A 23,033-nucleotide genomic window follows, 5' to 3' on the forward strand; every position below is an offset into this window, starting at 1 on the left:
TTCTCACTGTTATTTGCTGTGCTGCCTCTGGCAGGTCCCCACCTCTCTCTGGGCCTCTGTGTCTCCATCTTTAAAATGAGGGGGGTAGACGTGACAATCTCTGGGACCTCTAAGAGCTCCTGAGCTCTGATGTTCTAGGACAGCGTTTCCCAAATTCTAAGGCAAGAACTATCATTGCAGATGATCTTAAGTGATCTGAGAAATGAACTTAGATTGGCGGGGTGGGGTGGGCTTCCGTGGCATTAAACAGCACCGAGCCTCACACGGTGAGTGAGGAAGCCACGCCTTTTCAAGTCCATCCACCTTTCTGATCGCGTCAGAGAGAAAGTCCTGGTTTGGTGCCGCATCTGCGACATTCGCTGATTTTGCTTTTTCACGGAGAAAGCTGAGAGAGTGAGCTTTCGCTTCAGAGCTTTTGGCAAGCAATGGCATCGTGTTCAATTTGATTCTATTTCACATTTGTTTTGTTTTTATTACATTTGTTTTTGTGGTTTATCGTCTTTTTATGACACGTGATTCTGACTTCCTAATTTATGATAGTAATATAAAGTTATTTCCATTCATTCATTCATCGAACAAATATTTTCTGAGTGCCATTTTGTGTGAGGCACTATTCCAGGCACTTGGGATTATCACAGGACAAAGCAGACAAAATTCTGTGCCCTTTAGGAGTCTTTTAAATGTACTTCAAAATGGACACATTTAAGCAAATCAGAAAAGAAGTGCAACTGGGTAACGATATTCAGGAATAGCAGAGGGCGGATGGGAATTGGGAACACACTGTGAAAGTCACCGAGTGACTGAAGTTTGGGAAACTCTGTTCTGGTGTTTCAGAGCATTTCTGCTGCCTTTTCGGGGGAGTGGCTCTTAATGAGGCACAGGGGGCCTCGGAGGCAGGTGGGAGTCTAAAGGATGGGGTGGAGGGCGCTGATGGCATAGAAAGCCCCAGGGAGCTAAGACAGCAGAACCCCAGCAGGCAGGAGCCTGGCCACTGTCCCCCGCCCAGCACTTGCCCTGCTCCCGGGCCGGATCTGTCTCTCTCTCTCTCTCTCAGCGCTGGTGCAGGGTCTGTCTGCTGTGGCTTGACCTCCGCCTCGTCCCCCCAGGCTGCTTGGTTTGGGCTCATGGGGAAAGCTGCCCACCCTGTGCATCTTCTCTCTCGGCCTGGCCCCCCGGGGGGGCCTTCGGACACCTGCTGAGTTTCTTTCTGCTTCTTGCAGCTGAAGGGCACCGTGCGCCCAGCCAATGACTTCAACCCTGACTCGGATGCCAAAGCGCTGCGCAAAGCCATGAAGGGAATCGGTAAGGGGGGCGTGGAAGGGGCAGGGCCCGTCTGTGGCAGTGGGTGTGCTGTGTTTGGCAGTGGGCTGGGCGGTGAGGGGCCTCGAACTGGGGCCCACGGGATGAGGAGGGCTCAATCCTGCATGGTTTTGACGCTGCACCCAGCTGGGATCAGGGCGTCCAGGGTTTGGCCTCCATTGCCTTTCTCCCCCCATCTGGCCAGCAGCAGCTCCAGGGGGTGGAAGGTTAAGTCTGTCAGCTCCTGGGCTTCATTCCATTCATCTTGATAGACGTAAAAATGCCTTGAAAGATAGTCCCACGCCAGGTCTGAGGCTACTGGCAGTCACCTGCAAGGCACTAAGTGGCATCTTAATGCCTTCCAGAGCCAGCCTGCTGTTAGAGGGACTTGGGGTCCAGCAAACAAGACTTAGATTGCCGGGGCTGGAAGGATCTCCTAGTGACTGCTCCAGCCTCTTCATGTCACAGATGTGGAAACTGAGTCCTAGCAAGGGAAAGGGACTTGCCCAAGGTGGACAGCCATTGCCAGAGCTAGGACTAGAACTCAGGGGTCCTGACTGCCAACCCAGTACTCTCCACCCACTGGGTGTCCTTTCTTCTTAACCCATGACATGACAGAAGGAAAGGCAGGGAGCAAGCCCAGGGAACTTAGTGGCTTGAGTCAGATGCGAGGTGCCTGCGGGGGCTCGAGCACAGGGCTGCCTCGCCAGGCCTCTACCGTGACAGCGGTTGATGGAGACCATCAGTGGGGGGGCAGATGTGGGGAAAGCTGAGCCATGAGCCTTCTTCTGAGGCATGTGGCTTTGGTGACTCAGGAACCGATGAAGCCACCATCATTGATATCATCACACATCGCAGCAACGCCCAGCGGCAGCAGATCCGGCAGAACTTCAAGTCTCACTTTGGCCGGGTAAGGGCCTCCTCCTGGGCCCCAGGCCCCACATCCACGCACCTCCCCTGATGGAGCTCAGCCAGGTCTGCACAGATGAGCACCAGGGTCTCCATGGCACCCACGTGGTCGTGTGATCTCAGAGTATCTCCAGCGTTGGGTTTGGGCAGATGTAACTGTCCATTCCTCTAGTTCCTTGCGATGGGCAACACTTGTGTGGGATGGCTTGGTGGCATCAGGCTCACTGTGGGGCCAAAATCACGAGTTGTTTCTGTACGGTGCTTTGTGTGTCTTGCAGTTCCTCTGCACAGAGAGCACTGGCTTCAAGGCCCAATGCTGAGTGTTAGTGACTATGGCACTTTGGTGGCATCTGGCTTCGGCTCATGAGTTTCCCCCAGATGGAAATGGCATCCTTCGATGCTGCCCCCTTCCCATTCCTGCCTCCTGCCTCCAAGGAGAGCAGGTCTTCCTCCTGGTTGGTTTTTCCCTACCCTCTTTGGCTTCATCTAAATAATAAGTCCGACATCAGCAAAGACAGACACAGGCTTCCCTGATTCCCTCACGGAGCCCATTTCCTCATCCCGTATGTCCTCCCTGTCCTGGGTCACGTGTGGGCAAGTGCGGATGTTGGCATGACCTTGGCTCTGCCCTTGGCAGGACTTAATGGCCGACCTGAAGTCTGAGCTCTCTGGCGACCTGGCGAGGCTGATTCTGGGGCTCATGATGCCACCGGCCCACTACGATGCCAAGCAGTTGAAGAAGGCCATGGAGGTATAGTGTGGCACCAGAGGGAGGGGGTCCAGTCTGTGCGGGTGACGGTGGGGCCACAAGTGCCCCTCCTGAGCCCAGGTGGTTGGCTGTAACTCCTTGGTGGGGTCCCTCCCATCCCTAATTCCAGCCGGCAGAAACACGAAAGGGGAAAGTACAGGCATGGCCGAATGCAGACACTCAAATGATGCTCTCTGGACTCTTGGCTGCCTCCTGCCTTGGCTCTGCTGTCCTCTGTGGTGGCTTCACTCTCAGGCAGCCTTTCTCCCCATGGCGACAGGGTGGCTTGTCTACATCCTACCCGCTAGGAGCTCCAGCAGAAAGGCAGTTCCTTCTTGCCAGGAGTTCCAGCTCTTGCTGGCACTTGGCATTTACTCTGCTCGATTCAGTTTGAGTCACATACCCAGTAACCAGAGGGGTCGGAGGTCTCGCAGAGCAGCTGGAAGAAGCAGGGTGGATGTGGAAGGAACCTGACAGTCTGTGTTCCAGTCCAGCCTGCCACGGACTCACTTACCCTTCCCAAGCCTCTGTGCCTTCATCTGTGAAACGGAAATAATCTCTGCCCTTCAAACTGGACAGGTCAAACAGGTCACGGGTATGAAGGGCACGGTTAGCTCCGAAGACCTGACCCTCCATTTAGCAAGAAAGAGCAGTAACATCCCCAGATGCTACTGGAGCAGCTTTGCTTCCCAAGGCACCAGTGCTACTATTGGTACTATGAAGAACATACGGTACCTACCCTGGGCTGGGTACAGTAGCTCGATTAGTTGTCTCATCAAGCCACAAGGCGAGGCTCCTATTTTGTCCCCATTTTGCAGAAGGGAAACTGAGGCTAGGGGGTTAAGTTACTTGATCACGGTCACAGAGCCATGAAGTAGCAAATCTGGGGTTCCGACCAAGTCTTTCTGACCCTAGAGCTTGTCTTGACAACCACAGGAAACCACTAGGGCTCTTGGCCCCTTGAAGATTAAGAGAACAGCAAAGGAGAACTAGAGGACTTTAAAGAAATATTGCCTCAGCAAAGCAAATTGAGATTATTTTTTTAAAATTCTAAGTGAAAAAGCAAATGATCTAAAGATATAAGAGTTCATGTCCCTTCTTTATGGAAATAGAAGGGACCAGTGAGCTAACCTGACCCAGCCCTTTCCGTTCTTGCAGTTTACAAATGGGAAACCGAGCGGGCCTCAGAGAGTCAGTGAGCTGGGGGAAGGAAGGGGCTGGATCCCGGGTCTCAGGACCCTCCCGATTTTCTTACCACACACCTGCTTCTAAGAAAGGGACTACGGAGGCTGGCCTTCAGGCTCGGCCTCCTTCAGGTCAGAGAACCCAGGGACCAGTGGAGCACTAGGCGGTAACCTCTGTGAGGACAGAGAACATGGCTTGCCGTTTCTTTTGTAGCCACGGCCCCAGCACCTTGCCCAGTGACCGGCACGTGGCAGGCGTCTGACAGATGTTCGAAAGAGTCAGTCAGTCGTCAGTCTTGTCTGTCTGTCTGCCGCCCACTTCCCTCTGTGTGGGGACCTTTGTGCAGCAGGTTCCCCAGCCTGTCCCAGTCCAGGGCCCTAATGTCACAGTCCACATGTCACTCCTCAAATCCAAATATAAACAAATGTGGCATGTTTTTATCTTAAAGCATAAAACTTTTTTTTCTTCTGATAAAACAATGCATGTTCTCTGGGAAAACTTGAGAAAATATAGATAGAGCCAAAACAGAAGAAAATAGCACTCATCTATGGTCCCTTACTCACCGAGGGACCACAGCCACCGTTAACATGGTGATGCACATGCATGTCTCCTGTTCTTTTTATGTACTGACATGTAAATATTCACACTTGCATAGGTATGTGCATATGTGTTTTTATATACACATACCTATATATCTTTCCTTTCTTTTTGGGGGGTGGGTGGGGGCCTAAAGCAATTCTCATGGGAGGTCCTGGAAATCGTGAGCAACCAGGATGGTCGGCCCTGATTGTGCCGAGGTCCCCGGTGTGGGGGCCATGGCTGGAGGTGAAGGGCAAGTCCAGGAAGGCTTGGCCTGGGCTCCAGCCTCCTGGGTGGTTTCTTGGAGCAGGTGTCTCCTTGGCCTCTGCACAGGGCTCAGAACTGTGGCGGAGACTGTCTTTGTCTCGACATTCTAGGGAGCCGGCACAGATGAAAAGGCTCTTATCGAAATCCTGGCCACTCGGACCAACGCCGAAATCCGGGCCATCAACGAGGCCTATAAGGAGGGTAAGTGCGGGAGGCCCCGGCCCCGCAGCGCCCGAACCCAGCCCATGGCTCTGGCCTGTCTCCTGTCTCTCGGTCCACAAGGCTTTGCTAAGCCCCTGAGTGTGTCCGGCTCTGTGTCTGGGGAGAGACAGGCGTCCCAAAAGGACAAAGGCCTGGAGGTAGAAGAGAGCTTGGCTGGAAGCGGGAAGAGAGAACATCCCAGCCTGCTGGAGAGAGGGTGGGCGACTTTGGGGGTGTGTGGCCTGCACGGTTGTACTGGGCCCACACCTGGTTGCGTGCTATGCTGTCGCTGTCTTGAAATTCTTAATTTTTAAACAAGTGGACACATAGTTTCATTCTGAAGACCCTTGAGTGCCGGTCAGAAGTATTTAAACTTTTTCTTTTGTAAGTAGCTTTAAAATGGTAGAATTTTTGAGCAGGGCAGTGACATGGTCAGAGCTATGCTTTGGTCTAGCAACTGCCATGCGGGAGGAAAGGTAGAAGAGAGAATGAAGACAGAGAGGTGACCTAAGAGGCCGTTAAATGATAGAGGCCAGATGCAGTGGGACCTCAAATAGAACAGAGCAGAGGGGAGGGACAGAGAGGAGGTGATGGGTTGATGGGAGTGCTGGTTGTCGTACACACTCAGTGGGAGGATGGCTGGATGCCCCTAAGAACCAACTATAAAATCCTTCGCCACCTCCCCCTGCCAATGGTGCCCTGGCTCTAATCTGAGCTTCTGGGAACCCCCTTCCACCCACCAAATCCCTCTTGGCTGGCAGCTGCCCACAGCCCCTTTCTCTGTCTCAGACTATCACAAGTCCCTGGAGGATGCTCTGAGCTCAGACACATCTGGCCACTTCAGGCGAATCCTCGTTTCTCTGGCCACAGTGAGTGAATTCGTGGGCCCCAGGCCGGCTTGCCCTTCTGGAGGCCTGGGAGGGGGAAGGGCTCCTGTGGGGAAGGGGCGGGCGAGTTAGAAACCCCCTCCCGAGGCAGAGGGTGTCTCCCCACCTGCCTCTTTCGAGTCCCATTGCCTACCTCTGTTGTTCATTTGTCAAAGCTAGCTTGGTGCCACCTTCTCCGGGCAGCACCCCCTGAATGTCCCTAACCTGGTTTTTTGGGTCCTCAGCTCACAGGACAAAGCCACGTGGTGATCCTCTCGTGGGAGCCCCCATCACCATCTCTCGAATTTCTATGACCCAAATGTCAGCCCCCAATTCACGGTTACTGAGAGTTCAGTGTGTGCCAGGCATTGGGCTAAGCACCCTACGGACGCTCCTCATTTAATGACGGAGACAGCCTGCCCTGTGGAGGCAGGATTATTGTCCCTGGGCTACAGATGAAGAAAGGGTTCAGAGGGGTGAGGTGACTGAGCAGGATGTGTAGTGCCTAAGGGACAGAGGGGCCGGATGTTTGGGGACTGACCTTTCTTGCTGCTCCTGCTGTAGGGGAACCGCGAGGAGGGAGGAGAGGACCGGGACCGGGCCCGGGAAGATGCCCAGGTGAGACCCCCCCCCCCAGCCCACCCACTGGCCTCTGCTGGGCTTCCCTGAGAAGTGGCTCCAGCTGATGTCTATCCATGCCAGGCCCTGACTGTCTGGGAGTGGGAAGACCCCTGGCAGGGCGTGGCTGGTTTGATTGGCTGACACTTGAGTGACTTCCACCCTTAGGAGTGAGACTTTGAGGGTTTTCATGATGAGATGTGGGATGCTGGTCTCACTGGCATGTCCTATGTGAACAGCAGGACCCTCAGAGCTGGAAGGGACTTATAGACTGCCCAGGTCAAATCCCTCATGTTACAGTGGAAAATGGAGGCCCAGAGAGAGTGAATAACTTTTGAAAGTCACACAGCAAATCAGTGGCCCAAGTGTAATTGACCCAGAGGGAGCAGGTCTGGAAGCTTGCTGGGCAGGGAGCCTGAGTGCTAAAGGTCTCAGTTTATCATCTGTAAAATGGGACCAAGGTCGAAGGGAGTGTCCTGGAAGAAGACTAGAAAGGAAGTTCCTTGAGGGCTGGGATCTCGTTTTGTTCACGCCTGTATCCAGAGTGGCCTGTGATCAGTGCTCAGTAAATATTTGTTGAATGGATAAGAGGGGAGGGGGTTCTCTGGGGTCCTGTGGCTGCTCTGCTTCTGCCCTGCTCCGTAGGCTAGTGATCTGGGCATGGCTTCTCACGGAGGCTGCACAACCCCAAATTCATTTTCTCTGAGGGTTCCTGTGGCCGGGCGGTCCCCACTGAGGCCATGTGCACTGTCCCTACTGACCTCTGCTTGACCCCAGCATCCACTGGCCTGGCCCAGGTGTGGATCTTTATCCTGCCCACCCAATCGCCATCCTCACCAACGCTCTGTGTCCCAGGGCTAGGCATAGACAGCACTGACGGGGAATCCAGCCCCCTTGTGCAGCTGGAGGGTTCAGAAGAGCACTGCTGGGTTGGCAGTCGGGACGCCAGCTCTTCTGTTCCCAGCCCCACCGGTGGAGGTGTGCTGTGTTACAACAGCGTCGGAGCCAGAACAATCCTTAGCTGTAACCTGACGATTACAGAATCGTAACTGTACTTATTAGAACGCATGCTACACACTGAGCATGATGCCAAGACTGTTCTGTACTTTGTTATGTTCCCTTTTTTACTGGAGGAAAATGAAGCTCCTAATTTATCCCAGGGTACAGTTTCCAAGTGGCAGTGGTTTGACTGGCACTCAGGCTCGCCCAACTGCAAAGTCTGTACTAAATACGGCGATATCTTCTAGGACTCAGGCCAGGTCAGTTCCCCTGCAGCTTCCAAATCAAGTAGCTGCTGTTGTCCAGTTGTCCAGCCCTCGCTCTGCAGTGCGGTTGTCAGCAGCTTCAGGGTTAATTCAAATGCCTGGTATTACAGCTACACTGTGGGCTCATTCACGGGAGCTTGCCTGGGAACCAGCCAGACATTAGGGTGGCTTGCTGAGGCCACATGTCATTCACTCATTCAACAGATGTTTATTAAGAATGACTCTAAGCAGCTTCATTGCGCTGCTGAGGGTTTTTGATCTTAGATCTCACCCCAAATCCATCCTCCACTCCAAAATCCATTTTCTGGGGAGCACTTCTGCCTGGCGTCTGGTCTGCCTGTGAGGCTGCGCTTCTAGTTGCCACCGGCAGGGGGCGGTGCTGGGCCTCGCAGGCAGCTGCTCTGCAGGCGAGAAGGGGAGAGAGAGAATCCGGGCAGAGCCAACTAAGGGACCCTGGACCCAGAGCCCTGCCCAACTCGGCTGCTTCTCCAGATTTAGTACGCTGGACGCTGATCTTAGTGTGGACTCGTTTTCTTGTAACTAGCAATATATTCTTTTATAGAAAATTTAGAAAATAGAGAGAAAAAAAACCCATAACCTAATAGTAATAGCCATTGTTAATATTTTGGCATATATTATTCTAGTTATTTTTCTATGTATATATATTAATAGATCCCTGATTTGATAAGAGTTAAGAATTAATATTCTGTGAATATCTTTGCATATTTTAAAAAATCAACACTATCATGTAACTTTATTTAACCAACCCTCTTCCTAGTAGTATACTCTTTTATCATAATCGTGATTTTTTTTTTTACTTGGAATAGATTTCCAGAGGTGAAATGGGAATGCTAGAACAAAATGTATATAAAAATTGCGGGGGTTTAATAGGCAGAGCTAAGCTCCCTGCTTAGCAAGATAATGTGCATGAGTGCTTGGCAGGTTCTTTTTTTTTTGACACAGAGCTCACTCTGTTGCCCTGAGTAGAGTGCCATGGGATCAGCCTAGCTCACAGCAACCTCAAACTCCTGGGCTCAAGTGAGCCTCCTGCCTCAGCCTCCCGAGTAGCTGGGACTACAGGCATGCGCCACCATGTCCAGCTAATTTTTTCTATATATTTTTAGTTGTCCAGCTAATTTCTTTCTATTTTTAGTAGAGATGGGGTCTCGCTCTTGCTCAGGCTGGTCTCGAACTCCTGAGCTCAAACGATCCTTCCCCCTCGGCCTCCCAGAGTGCTACGATTGCAGGCGTGAGCCATTGCGCCCGGCCTGCTTGGCAGTTTTCGTTTGCCTGTTTTACACTGCCTCTCTCCCAGCCTCTCACACTGGATTCTACACACCATCAAGCTCTTAGAAGTCTGGGTCTGGTATTAATAGGTAAACGCATGTCCATTTCCCACCTGTTCCCCCACGGTAATTGTAATAGCTTCCCCTTTCACTCTCTGTTCTAACTTGAGCGATAAATAATATAGATAACTAATTATTATAGACCCACAATGAAATGAAGAATTGTCATTTTTAGATAGTCAATCCTCAAGTTTTAAAAAAATATAACAGCTTTATTGAAATATAATTTATATTCCATACTATTGGCCATTTAAAGTGTAAAATTTGGTGGTTTTTGTTATTTTCACAGCCTTGTGCAGCCATCACCACAATCAATTTTAGAACATTTCATCACCCCAAAAAGAAACCCTGTGCACATTAGCAGTCACTCCTCATCCCCCCAGCCCCCGAGGCCTAGGCAACCGCTAATGTGCTTTCTGTCTCTCTAGATTTGCCTATTCCGGACATCTCATGTAAATGAAATCACAATATGTGGCCTTTGGGGACTGGCTTCTTTCAGTTAGCATGGTGGTTTTTTTTTTTTTTTTTTTTTTGGTTTTTTTTGTTTGTTTGTTTTTTGAGACAGAGTCTTGCTCTGTTGCCCGGGCTAGAGTGCTGTGGCATCAGCCTAGCTCACAGCAACCTCAAACTCGTGGACTCAAACGATCCTCCTGCCTCAGCCTCCCAAGTAGCTGGGACTACAGGCATGCGCCACCATGCCCAGCTAATTTTTTCTATATATTTTTAGTTGTCCAGCTAATTTCTTTCTACTTTTAGTAGAGATGGGGTCTTGCTTTTGCTAAGGCTGGTCTTGAACTCATGACCTCAAGCAATCCTCCTGCTTCAGCCTCCCTGAATGTTAAGATTACAGGCATGAGCCACCATGCCTGGCCTTAGCATGGTATTTTCCAGGGTCATTCGTGTTATAGCATGTGTCAGTACTCCGTTCCTTTTCCTTACCAAGTAATATTCCATTATCCATTCATCAGCTGATGGAGATTTGGGTTGTTTCCACTTTTTGGCTATTCTGACTAATGCTGCTATGAAAATTTGTGTACACATTTTTGTGTACACATACATATGTTTTCATTTCTCTTAGGTAGCTACCTAGGAGTAGCATTGTTGGGTCACATACTAACTCTATGTTTAACCTTTTGAGGAACTGCCCAGATTAATTTTTGCATAAAGTAGCAAGGCAAATAAGGAAAAGCTTTTGTGTTGAATATTATTTTAGAACCCCACATTTTTTAATACTACAGATATTATTGTCTTGAGGATGCTTTGAACAAACTAATATGTCTCAGGTTCTCTTGCCTGAATAAATGAGAATATTTGGCACTTTAAATTCTTTTTGTTTAATTTTTTAAACATCTTCCTCTTTCTGTTTTTTAAAAAAACAATACTAAGTTTTTTTAGTGTAACTTTAAAAAAATTTTTTGATAAAATATATATAACAGAATTTACCATGTTAATCGTTTTTAAGTGCACAGTTCAATGGCCTTAAGTACATTCGCATTGTTAGGTGACATCACCTCCATCCATCTCCAGAACTCATCATCTTGCAAAACCTAAACTCTGGACCCACTGACAGTCACTCCCCATTTCCCTATCCGCCAGTCCCTAGCAACCACAATTCTGCTTTCTGTCTCTGTGAAATCTGACGACTGTAGGTACTTCTTGTGAGCGGAATTGTATAGTATTTGTTCTCTTGTGACTGGCTCATTTCGCTTAGAATAATGTCCTCATTTTTCAACTACATTGTTTCCAGTACAGAAAAGTATTGAGAAAACCAAAAGCAGCCCATAATCCTAGCAGCCCTGATAACTCTTATTTGACATTTAAATTTAAAAAATGAAATAATACATTTGCTTGTTTAGGAAAGGTAAATGTAAAATTTCAGGAAGAATAAAAGAAAATGCAAACACTTTCCTGCATAGTCTTTCTCCTTGACAGTAGCCACTGTTAACGGCATCTTGACAATTTCTTACCTATTTCCCTGTAAGTTTGAGTGAGTGTTTATGGTTTCTTATCGAGATAAAAGAAACACTCTTATAGAATGTGCTACATTTTACTTTTTTACTTAATTTAAATGGAAACTCTCCTTATCAGCACTGTAGATAAATCTCATTCTTATTAAGAGCTCCGTGGATTGTTCCTATTGCGTGGATAACCCTTAACCTGTGTAACAAGTCATCTATTCACATCTCCCAGTTTTTCTCTATTGCGAAGAATGCTGCAGGGAACAGTCTTGTATTATATCGTGGGAGATTTTTGCCCAGTGTATCTGTAAGGCAGATTCCTAGCAACATAATTGTTTGATCAAACGGCATATGTATTTTAACTTTTGATAGACGTTGCCAATGTATATGATACAATAAAAAGAAGATCGAAGTTTCCAGAGTGTAAGCTACTGTGAAATTTACAAAGAGAATAGTTTCAGTCTATCCAGTAGAACAAAGGGGTCCACAGAGCTTCAGGGAAAAAGACAAAAGCAAAACTCAGGCTGGATAGGCAAGGGCTGGCTGTATTTTGTTCCCAGGCACTCAAAGTCACAGCTATTTGCCTAACAAAATAGTGTCCTAACCACAGAATTTTGTGCTCTGCATATTGCAACAATTAAAAAGTAGCCCTTGTAAAATGACTTTCCCACCTCCGCTTGGCTGTGTGTCCCCAGGCCAGTGACCTCTCCTTCGGCCCCCACCTGGCCGTTTTTTCCTGTCTGTAACATGAGGTGCGAGATACCTGTCTCCCAGCCCCTTCCGACTCTGGACGTGCTAAAGGGCGCAGGGAACTTTGCGCTCCTCACATTTAACTTCCCAGTGGCTCTGGGGAGAAGTGATGGGGATCATTTCTCTCTGTTTTCAGACAAGAAAACTGAGGCCTGGAGTCTGCTCTAGGTTATGGGGTACACAGGGTAGAGTCCCCGTTTCTCTCTTTCTCTGATCCCTCAGGTGATCACGTCTTTAGTTAACGCTAGGCCTAGCCCCATTTTGAGCTCCAGCCCAAAAGGTCAGAGAAAGGTATTTTTCCCTCATCCCTGTCCCCCATCATGTCCCGAGCTCCCTCGGGGTCTCCTGGGATCTCCGCCACTCCCAGCCAGGCCCCTCCCCTGCACCCCAGGGCCCCAACGCCACCCTCCCGGCCTCCTCTGACTCTTGCCTTCCCTCTCTCCCTCCTCTCTCTCCTCCCTGCTCTCAGGTGGCTGCTGAGATCTTGGTGAGTGTCCTGTTCTTCGTTTGGATTTTAAGGGCCTGAGTAAAGTCTGGCTGGGCCCCGGGGCTGGGCCCAGTGGGGCAGAATCGGGTCGTGATTTGGGGGTTTGCTCTGCAGCTTCTCTCTCTCCCTTTCCTGGCCCCTTAGGGACTCTGCCGGGCAAAAGATGGGCCAGGCAAGTGTTTCCCAAACTTCGGCCGTTCGTCTCTGGCATGATTTGTGCTACATAACCATCAGCTATTAATAGTTACCTTTAAATCGACTCAGTTTTAAACCTAAAATGAGTTATTTTAAGGGACGTTTAATATCAGTATAAATAGAACTAATAGCTGGCTAGGGGATAATTGTGGAAACATACCCAAGCAGAATGTTAACATGTGTTTGCATTTGACCTCGCCTGGGGAAACACTGGCCAGGCCATCTTTCCCGCACGTGCGCACATACACGTTCCCCAGGGGGCTTTCAGAGAGGTTGAGGGACGGAAGCAGAATGGCAAGTCTCTTGCCCAGTGTCTCGGGAGCCCCTCCCATGGGGCCCAGTCCCATGGCCCTGAGGCCAAGTCCCCAGTGCTAAGGCCATCTGTGTCGGTCCACAGGTCCCTGGGAACTTGAGAGTGGAGTGTGAATTCGTTGTGCTCGAGGCGGAGGGAGGAAGAGGGGGCCAATCTCAGCTCCCTTGGATGGCTGGGTTAGCCCAGCTTCTGGGTGTTCTCAGCCCAGACAAAGACACCAATGTGAATAATAACCAAGGCTTTCTCTTGTCTCCCCTCCCAAATCCTTGCCCCAACCTGGGCTCTGCAGGAAATAGCAGACACACCTAGCGGAGACAAAACTTCCTTGGAGACGCGTTTCATGACCATCCTGTGCACCCGTAGCTATCCGCACCTCCGGAGAGGTGAGGCCTGACCTCCTCCCCTCCCAGTTCAGCAGGAATATCCCTGAATCTGGTGAGAGGAGAGGAGGAGTTGCCCACCTACCTCCTCGCCCCAGCAGTGGAGTATCATGGCTGATGGACTAGATGGTTCTAGTCCCGGCTCTGCTGCTGACCATGGCTCAGCCTTGGGCCAACTCCATTCACCTCTTCAGGGATGCAGGTGGATGCCCAGGATTAGGGATAGCAAGTGAGTTTCACCTTGAAGGCCAGCTCTGATGGATTGGTAGCAGCTGCCTAGAATGCTGTGTTGAGAAGGATTCTGAGGTTCGGCCTCATGGTCCATGTGTGATGCCTGCCAGGATCAAGGTAGTGAGGAGTGGTTTGAACCACAGGCCGCCGCATGCACAGGGCACCCCAGTATGCAGTGGCCCTGCTGTTAGGTGATGGTGAAGTACCCTTTCCACTAAGACATTTACATTTTAACATGCCTCTGTCTGGCACTTTTCCATACTTAAGGTGCTTTAGCACAGTGGCTAAAAATGCACCTGGGTGCTGGACCGCCTTGATTTGAATCCCCCCTTTACCAGCCGTGTGACCTCAAGCAAGTTACTGAATGTCTATATCTGGACTCCCTTTTCTAGGAATGGGGGTTTTAGTTCTACTTCACATGATTGTTGTGAAGATGTAAAACCTACAACATAGGTAGAGCACTTGGCACAATGCATGGCACATAGCAAGTGCTTCCCAAGTGTTATCATTATGTCATAACTTACAGTAGTCTCTGTCCCAACTTGACACAGGAGGAAGAAGAGGCCCAGAAAGGGGAAGGGTCAGTCAGGGTCACTTGGTGAGCTAGAAGCAGAGCCATGACCAGGACCCCTGGCCTTTTTACTACCGCAGCCTAGGTTCCCAGAACTTGTCCCAGGCTCTGGGGTTGTTGGCCAGGCCTGGAGGCTCTGCCTCGGCACTGAAAGCCCGAAGCAGCCTTGATGTCCCGACTTCCCTCTCGCAGTGATCCCGCCAGATGCATTTCGGCCTGGGCTGTGGCCACGCCCGCCGCCCTTTCCACTCTCCTGGGCACGGCCCATGTGCAGACCGGGCGGGGCAGGGGAGGGTGAGCTCCTCCAACCCCCAAACTGGAGCTCACCCCCTTCCTCCGGGGCTTCTCTTGGGGCCAGTCTTCCAGGAGTTCATCAAGATGACCAACTATGACGTGGAGCACACCATCAAGAAGGAGATGTCTGGGGACGTCAGGGATGCGTTTGTGGCCATTGGTAACTGGCGGGGACCAAGGGAAGGGGCCGGGCATTAGGAACTTGGCCAGATTTTCTGGAAGAGTGTAACTTTGGCAGCCCCCTCAGCTACTAGTATTGGAAAGCACATGCTGCCACAGGTGGCCTCCAGGGTCCTGCCTGACCGGTGATTGTTGGGGGCTATGAGGACTGTTCCAGGCTGCAGCACAGAGTGAGAAAACGATTCTCCCTGGGGAGGGGCCAGAAGGCTAGTGTAGGGCGGGGGGAGGCACAGTGTCCTGCAGGACTAGGGTGTATGCACACACACACACACTCGATGCATACCACATACACACATGCTCACACATGCAACACTACATACACAAAGCACATTGTACATACACACGCTACACACATACCCTACACACATGACACGACATCTACACATACACACCACTTAATACACACACACCACATACACACATACAAGACACACACTATACATATATACATCACACACACTCTTTCCTCCTCCCAGCACTCTCTTTGGTTACTCTTTTCTTACATAATTTGAGTTCTTGACTTTGAAAAAGTCTTGCCCTTTTGGATCTCCATTTCTGCGTTGTAAATACAGATGAGTAGGCATGAGCAAGGGTTGAAGTTGTTGTTTTCATTAACATTGATTATTATTAGTATCTTAATTCATTTACTATAAAATGCATTGCTTCGATAGACATATTTTTTTAATCTTACCAGGAGGTGCCAATGGAAGATTTTCACTTAATTGCTATCAGTTATAAAATAATCTTGATTTCAGAGACACTGACAGATGGAGGGGGAAGGTGTTTTAGACTGGATGAAGTAGAGGTATTGTTTTTGTTGCCATGTGGCTCGCAGTGGGCCTTCACCACCTTGGAGCAGTAGCCAGGAGGCAGGATCGCCTAGTGGCTAAAAGCACAGAATTTAGGTTGAATCCCTGCTCCGCCACTTACTAGCTGTATGTCTTCCGGCAGGTCACAAAACCTCCGTGTCTCAGTTCCCTCCTCTGTTAAATGGAGATGGCGGCCGGGCACGGTGGCTCACACCTGTAATCCTAGCACTCTGGGAGGCCGAGGTGGGCGGATCGTTTGAGCTCAGGAGTTCGAGACCAGCCTGAGCAAGAGCGAGACCCCCGTCTCTACTAAAAATAGAAAGAAATTATATGGACAGCTAAAAATATATATAGAAAAATTAGCCGGGCATGGTGGTGCATTCATCTAGTCCCAGCTACTCGGGAGGCTGAAGCAGGAGGATTGCTTGAGCCCAGGAGTTTGAGGTTGCTGTGAGCTAGGCTGATGCCACGGCACTCTAGCCTGGGCAACGGAGTGAGACTCTGTCTCAAAAAAAATAAAAATAAAAAAATAAATGGAGATGGCAATAGTACCCAGCCCTTAGGGTGGTTTTGTAAGATTCGAATGAGTTAATTATACATAAAGCACTTAGAACGGTACTCCTGGTTCACAGTCCGCATTGGGCAAGGGTTAGCTTTTACTGTTGTTTCCTGCCAGGCCCTGTGCTTGATTAGCTGCATGCAGGCTCTGTTAAGTCCTCACCAGGTGCTCTTATCAACTTATTTTACAAAGAGGACACTGAGTTCAGAGAGGTTAATACCAGTAGTGGAGCCAGAACTCAAACCAGAAGCTGCCTGAGTCCAAACCCATGTTCTTAACAGCAGAATAATTGGCCTTTGGAGACACTTTCAGATCCTGCCCTCTTGGTGTTTCTCTCGCTTCCCTCTCTCCTCCCACCTTGAACACGTGTGCACGTGCAGACACACACACGCACACGCGCCATGCCCCGCCATTTCACACCACCCCGTCCCCTGGCAGGCACCAGGGTCCCCTGTAGCAGATGGACAGGCTCAGTTTCTAGGAAGGTCTTACGGGGTGGGTTGCAGAGGAGAGAAGTTTCTGCCCAGAGTGCTCCTTAACCAGACTGATGAAGCCTTAGGCCTAGAATCCAGGGAGGCTTCCTAGAGGTGGTGTCATGACTAGGGATGCGCACATCAAGTACAGCCAGGGGGTGGGGGGTGGGATTTGATTTGGAGAGGTAAAGTCGGGAGAGACAGATAGGAAACACATCCATACCAGGAGGACAAGGCACAGAGGAATTTCCAGTATATTCAGAGAATGGGGGAGCAGAGGCCGTAAGGTAGTGAAGGAGGGCAGGTGCTTGGTCTTCCAGGCCGAGGAGCTTGGGGTTGGTTTGGAAGGTATTAGGAAGCTGCATGCAGAGCTGGGGGAGGGAGATGGGTGATGTGATCTTTCCCGTGGGACTCCTGAGTCTGCCGCAAGGGAGTCCTTTGCATGACTGTGCTCTTGGGGTGAGAAACTCCAGCTTCTGGCCCCTTGTTCTCTTTAAAGATACTTTTATATCCAGGGTCGTTCCAGCTCTGGAGCTGGTATCTGATTCCTCCTCCTTAAGCTATCTGAGACACCCCCATGTGGGCTCTGGAGCCTTGAAATGAAACTAAGGCCTTGAGAAAGGGCTGAGTTGGCCTAACCAGGCAGGCATTATCTGGGGTGGGGGTGGGGAGCGTGGGCTGCCCGTGTGGCCAGAGCGTGCAGGCCCTGGGCAGCACTCAGCCCCAGGGATTAGCTTGGTGCCTTAAATGATGCCAATGAACAGCCATTCTTTGGGACTGTATTTCTGTAATTCAGTAGCTCTCAAACATTAGGCCGCACTAGAGTGGGGTGATCAATTGTCTTGATCTGTGCAGGGCTTTAGGTGCTAAAACCAGGACTGTCTCAGGCAAATTGGGACGAGTTTGTCACCCACCTCCAGTTTCAGTTTCAGCACATCTGGGGTGGGACATGAGAATTTGCATTTCTTCCAAGTTCCCAAGTGATGCTGATATCGTTGGTCCAGAAAACACACTTTGAGAACCAGTGCTCGAAATGTTTCTAGAATCTGAGTCTGTAGGATGGAGCCTAAAACCTGAGTTTTAAACAAGCTTCTCAGGTGATTCCGATGCACTTAAAAATTTGAGGCCCAGTGCCTTGGGTTCATGACGAGTTAATTCCCTTTGAATCCTATACTAACCTTGGTTAACTCTAAGCACCTTAGCAGGAAATGAGTTGCAACCAAGTGAGAGCCAGGCCTAGGGATGAGCCAGACAAGGAGGCTCTGGGATGGCGGGGTGAAGGGGTCACCGCCAAGCATGACCCTGGGGTTGGCAATGATCTGCAGACCCAGGTTGTGGGAGAGGAGGCGGGGCAGGGGGTGGGGGCCCAGTCCAGAGGCTGGGTGTACATCCTCTGACCAAGCTCCCTGCATCTCTCTCCTCTCCCCACCAGTTCAAAGTGTCAAGAACAAGCCTCTCTTCTTTGCCGACAAACTTTATAAATCCATGAAGGTAAGAAAACTTGCTCATTCGCTCCTTTCCCTTCAGGCACCGACTTCCACGCACACACGAAGACAGGTGTGTGCCATCCCCCAATCAGGACATCTGGCAGCTGTTTCCTCCCATTTGATATTTATCAGCATCTGCCCTTCTCTGGCTCTAGGACGGTAGCTCCCAATCGGGGGTGATTTACCCCCCAGGGGACATTTGGCAATGTCCAGACACTTTTTTGCTTGTCACAACTTGGAGTGTATTGCTCCTGGCATTTAGTGGGAAGAAAGCAGGGATGCAGTTGAGCATCCTACAGTGCACAGGACAGCTCTGCAACAGAGTATTGTCTGGCCTGAACTGTCAGGGTTGAGAAACCTGCTCTGGGAACACAGGGCTGAGTAAGACACAGTCTCTGCCCTCTTAAGAGCTCACGTTCTAGCAGGTGACACAGGGCCTCCTATGACAAATGATTGTCCAAGGTCACAAGTGCTCAGCTCTGGGACTAGCTCTGCCTTTCCTGAAGAGCCCAGGCCACACTGGCCATCCTCTTAGCCCAGCCACTGGAGTCTCAACTGCCGGCAGAGCCTGGGCAAGCTGGTGGGTGGGAAGGAGCCTGAGACCCTCTCAGCCTACAGTGCCAAACATGACAACCATTTCTTGAGCGCTTACCCTGTGCTCATGAGCACCAAGCCCTGTGCCAAGTGTTTCACCCCAATGACCACGGCTGACCCTTGTGGCAATCCTGCGAGGTCATGGTAGTATCCTCATTTTACAGAGGAAGAAACTGAGGCCTAGGGAGCTTAAAACTTTGCCCAAGTTTATATGGCTCCTAAGTGGCAGAGCTGGGACTCCAGCCTCACTGTGACTCCAAAGCTGGCATTCCTCGCTCCCCGGGGGCAGAAGTGGGCCCTGGCTGCCCACGCATTCCATGCCCTGTGCCCTTTCCTTGGGGCCCGTGTTAGTTTCCCAAGGCTGCTGTAACAAATCACCACAAACTGGGTGATGACAGAAATTTATTCTGTAACAGTTCTGGAGGCCAGAAGTTCAAAATCAAGATGTCGGCAGGGTTGGTTCCTTCTGGAGGCCTTGAGGGAGAACCATCCCATGCCGCTCTCCTAGTTCTGGTGGTTGCCAGAGGCCCTTGTATTTCTTGGCTTGTGGACGCACACTCCAATCTCTGCCTTTATCTTCACATGGCTTCTTTCCGTATGGTAGAGTCCCCTCTCCTCTTCTTGTAGAGCTACTAATGATTGGTTTAGAGCCCACCCCAATCCATTATCACGTCATCTTAACTTGTTACATGTGCAAAGACCCTATTTCCAAATTAGGTCACATTCTGAGTTTCCCATGGGACATGAATTTTGGAAGGGACACTATTCAACCCATACAGGCCTTTTTTGCCTCTCAGTCTGGCCAGTCCTGGGCATAGGAGAGTTTTGGTCGGGACTATCTGTGGAAGACAGAGGCAGAATAGGTCACCCTGGTTTCGGAAGGTGAAAGGGACTAAGGCAGATGGACACCCACTATGTCTTGCCTGACCTGCCTCTGCCTCTCCTCCTACCTATGTCCCCTCTTGCCTGGCTCCACCAGGGCGCTGGCACGGATGAGAAGACCCTCACCAGGATCATGATCTCCCGGAGTGAGATCGACCTGCTCAACATCCGGCGGGAATTCGTTGAGAAATACGACATGTCTCTGCACCAAGCCATTGAGGTAAGGGAGGGGTTAGAGGTCAGTGGGAAGGGAGCGAGTGTCAGATCCCTAATATGAGATTAGAAGTCTTTTTATTCCCATTGTCTTTTTCCCACCGGATTGCCTCTTAGAACAGCCAGGATATTGCTAAATGAAAGGAGACCTGCCTCATTGTTTATACCAAAATAAATTCCAGAAGAATCAAAGGTATATAATTAAAGATTTCCAAATAAAACAAGAGCCCATTTTTTGCTTTTTAAAAACAACTTTAGGCTGGGCGAGGTGGCTCACGCGTGTAATCCTTGCACTTTGGGAGGCCGAAGCAGATCCCGAGAGGCCAGGGTCCAAGACCAGTGTGAGCACAAGCGAGACCCTGTCTCTACAAAAAACAGAAAAATCAGCCAGGCACAGTGGCAAACACCTGTAGTCCCAGCTACTTGGGAGTCTGAGGCAGGAGGATCGCTTGAGCCCAGGAGTTTCAGGTTGCAGTGAGCTATGATCATGCCACTGCACTCTAGCCTGGGTGACAGAGTGAGACCCTGTTTCACAAAAAAAAAAACAAAAAACCTCACTTTATTAAAGTATAATTTACATACCATAAAATTCACCTGTTTTAAGAGCGCAAGTGAATAATTTTTAGTAAATTTACCGAGTTGTGCAACCATCACCACCATCCCGTTTCCAGACATTTCCATCATGCCACTAAGATCTCTTATATCTGCTCACCGATTTCCACCCCACCACAGGCAGCCCCCAAGCTACTTTCTGTCTCTGTTGATTTGCCTTTTCTGGATAGTTTATATAGATGGAACCATGTAATATGTGACCTTTTATGTCTGACTTCTTTGACATGTGGAGCCCACTTTTTTGGTCTTTGATAGTGGCCAAGATCTTATCTATACTTGCTGACAAGACCGGGCATCTCACAGGCATTGTCATGTAGACTTGCTGGGAACGTAAATCATTAGCACATTTTAAAGGATAATTTGGCAGTTTCAAAATGTAAAATATGTATATTTTTGACTTGTTAATTGTACTTGTAGGAATTTATCCTACAGACTTAGCTACACGTTCTCAAAGACATGTGAGAGGCTATTTATGCCAGCATTGTTGATAGTAGCCAAAGATTGGAAGCCCTCCCTACAGAAGCGGCTAAATAAGTTATGGCCCATTCATATGCTAGAATACTTACAGCCGTAAGAAACCATGAGAAATCTCTGTGTACTGATCTGGAATCTTGTCGAAGTGCAGCCCAGAACAGGATACGCTTCCATTTGTGTAGAAAAGGGTTGTTACACAAATACACATACTTGTATGCGCACAGACAATGGCTGGAAAACCGTGCAGGAAAGTAGTAACAGGCTGGTCCGAAGGTAGTGAGTTATCTCACTGGCTGTTCACAGTCACAGGTCAAACTCCTTGTTCTACTACTCTCCCCCCTTCTCACTGCTGCACTTCACTAGTCTTTAAAAAAAAAAAAAAAAAAAAAGAGTTAACAGTGGCCACTTCCTGATATGAGGAACTAGGGGGTCAAGGATGGGAGGAACAGTTTTATTGTATAATCTTTTCTTTGATTTTAATTGTATAATCTTTTCTTTGATTTTAATTGTTTATTATGATAATATATTATTGTTCAAAAATCATATCAAAAAATACAACAAAAAAAACGCTCAAAATCCACCTCTCATAGAAATGGTAGGTACCCCTCTAAGAGGAGAGACGTCCCCGTGGGAGAAAGCCTGGCCTCCCCCGGCCCGACCTGTGTGCCAGACCCTCATGATGTGTCGTGCACGTGGTGATGTTCACACACACTCCCAGGAATGGCCTGGCAGCTAGTGCACCATAATGTTTGTGCAAACAAGGAATCACGTGACACAGTGTGCAAAGGGCCACGAGGGGAGAGTATTAGCAGAGTAGAAGGGGTCCAAGAGAGGCTGGAGTTCACCTCCTGAGATGAGAGGGCGGGCCTGGTGCTTCTCAGAGCGGAGGGCACTGCTGTGGACAGGATTTGGGGCAGGGCACGGGGCATGCTGGACGGGAGGGGCGGGGGTGGGCAGAGGACCGGGATGCTCCCAGAAGGCAGGCAGCAGGTGAAGCTGCAAAGCTCTGCAGGTGACAGATCACAAAGGGCCGTGAAGCCAGTCCGGGAGCTTGCACATCTCCCTGAGGGTAACAGGAGCCACAGGTGGGACATGGTGACGTGTGTGTGTTAGGGAGACCCCTCTGGTCTTGGTGCAGCAGCTGCGCTGCCAGGGGAGACGTCCAGACTGATGGGCAACAGTGGGAGGGGCATTGAGGCCAGAAGGACTGTTCTCGCTCACTCTGCTCTCCCTCTGCCCCTGCCAGGGCGACACCTCCGGAGACTTTCTGAAGGCCTTGCTGGCTGTCTGTGGTGGCGAGGACTAGGGCCACCAGCTTTGGAGGTTACCTCTGCCGAGAAACGGTCAGCAGCTCCAGCCGCCATGGCCAAACGCGATTGTTCCAGCTCCAGAGACTGAGGAAGGGGCGGGGTGCGGGGAGGGTTAGGGTTGGGCTCTTGTCTTCAACTGGGGCTTAGGAAAGGCTCCCACCCCCACGGGCCACTGAGGGCCCAGCACGGTCACTCCTGCTCACGGCCGGCCGAGCGGCTGAAGAACCGTAGCCATAGATCCCATCCACCTTCACTCCCCTGATGTCTCAGCCTGTCCCAGCTTCCTTCCCTTGCCACAGCCTGTGCCCTGGTTTGGGCTTTGTCAAATCCAAAAACATACTGAGCCTCTGTCTGTAATGAGTGGTGTGTGTGCTTTGAATGGTGGGTTGGTGGCAAGTGCCAGTCGAGCGTGCTGGGGTAGCGGGAGGAGTTACTAATATGTGTTTGGGCAAACTGACACCCCGCCCCATGCACTTCACACCCCTCTCTATCCAGGCAGTGTAGGAATGCTGGCCCGGGAGCAGGAAGCCTGGGTTCAAATTTGCATCTGCCATGCACTTGCATTCTGACCTCTGGCCAGTCCCCTTCCCTCCCTGAGTCTCTATTTTCTTATCGACAAAACGAGGGAGTTGGATGAAAACATCTTAGTTTCCCTTCTAACATGGACGTCCTAAAGTGTGCCTCCAGTTCTCTCCTTGACGCTTCTCTCTTTCAAAAAGAAATGAAAAGAGAGACGCACAAACACGTAAACACATTTCCAATGAGGGCCTCTGTCTTCTACCTAGAACCTGCAGCCTGGATTTTCCTTATTGGAGCTTGAGGTTGTGAAATCTGCCCATGAGTATGTTATGTCTTTAAACTCTTCCAAGGTGTTTCCTGGGAAGCCCACAGGGGAATCTGAGCTCAGGTGCCCTCTCCTCCCGTCTTGCTGCCTGGACGTTTCTCTGTGTGTTCTTCATCCATTACAACCAAACCCAA

The 23,033-nt window shown here is 50.1% G+C and overlaps 1 protein-coding gene across 2 annotated transcripts in view; it reads left to right on the plus strand.

Moving 5' to 3' along the window:
* ANXA6 (annexin A6) overlaps window positions 1-22,810 on the plus strand; it is a 51,672-nt gene extending 28,862 nt beyond the window's left edge. The window contains exons 15-26 of one of the 2 annotated variants that reach the window (XM_069483909.1): window positions 1,221-1,302; window positions 2,115-2,209; window positions 2,846-2,959; window positions 5,098-5,188; window positions 5,978-6,057; window positions 6,619-6,672; window positions 12,461-12,478; window positions 13,276-13,369; window positions 14,527-14,622; window positions 17,916-17,974; window positions 19,544-19,666; window positions 21,992-22,810. In XM_069483909.1, the coding sequence (XP_069340010.1) occupies window positions 1,221-1,302; window positions 2,115-2,209; window positions 2,846-2,959; window positions 5,098-5,188; window positions 5,978-6,057; window positions 6,619-6,672; window positions 12,461-12,478; window positions 13,276-13,369; window positions 14,527-14,622; window positions 17,916-17,974; window positions 19,544-19,666; window positions 21,992-22,051 (966 nt within the window). In that variant the 3' untranslated portion in view covers window positions 22,052-22,810. The remainder of the gene's footprint in view (window positions 1-1,220; window positions 1,303-2,114; window positions 2,210-2,845; window positions 2,960-5,097; window positions 5,189-5,977; window positions 6,058-6,618; window positions 6,673-12,460; window positions 12,479-13,275; window positions 13,370-14,526; window positions 14,623-17,915; window positions 17,975-19,543; window positions 19,667-21,991) is intronic. The other variant, XM_069483910.1, reaches the window with a different exon arrangement.
* Window positions 22,811-23,033: the final 223 nt, after the last annotated feature.

This window comes from Eulemur rufifrons, chromosome 10 (assembly GCF_041146395.1).
Source record: "Eulemur rufifrons isolate Redbay chromosome 10, OSU_ERuf_1, whole genome shotgun sequence".
Classification (NCBI taxonomy): Eukaryota; Metazoa; Chordata; class Mammalia; order Primates; family Lemuridae; genus Eulemur; species Eulemur rufifrons.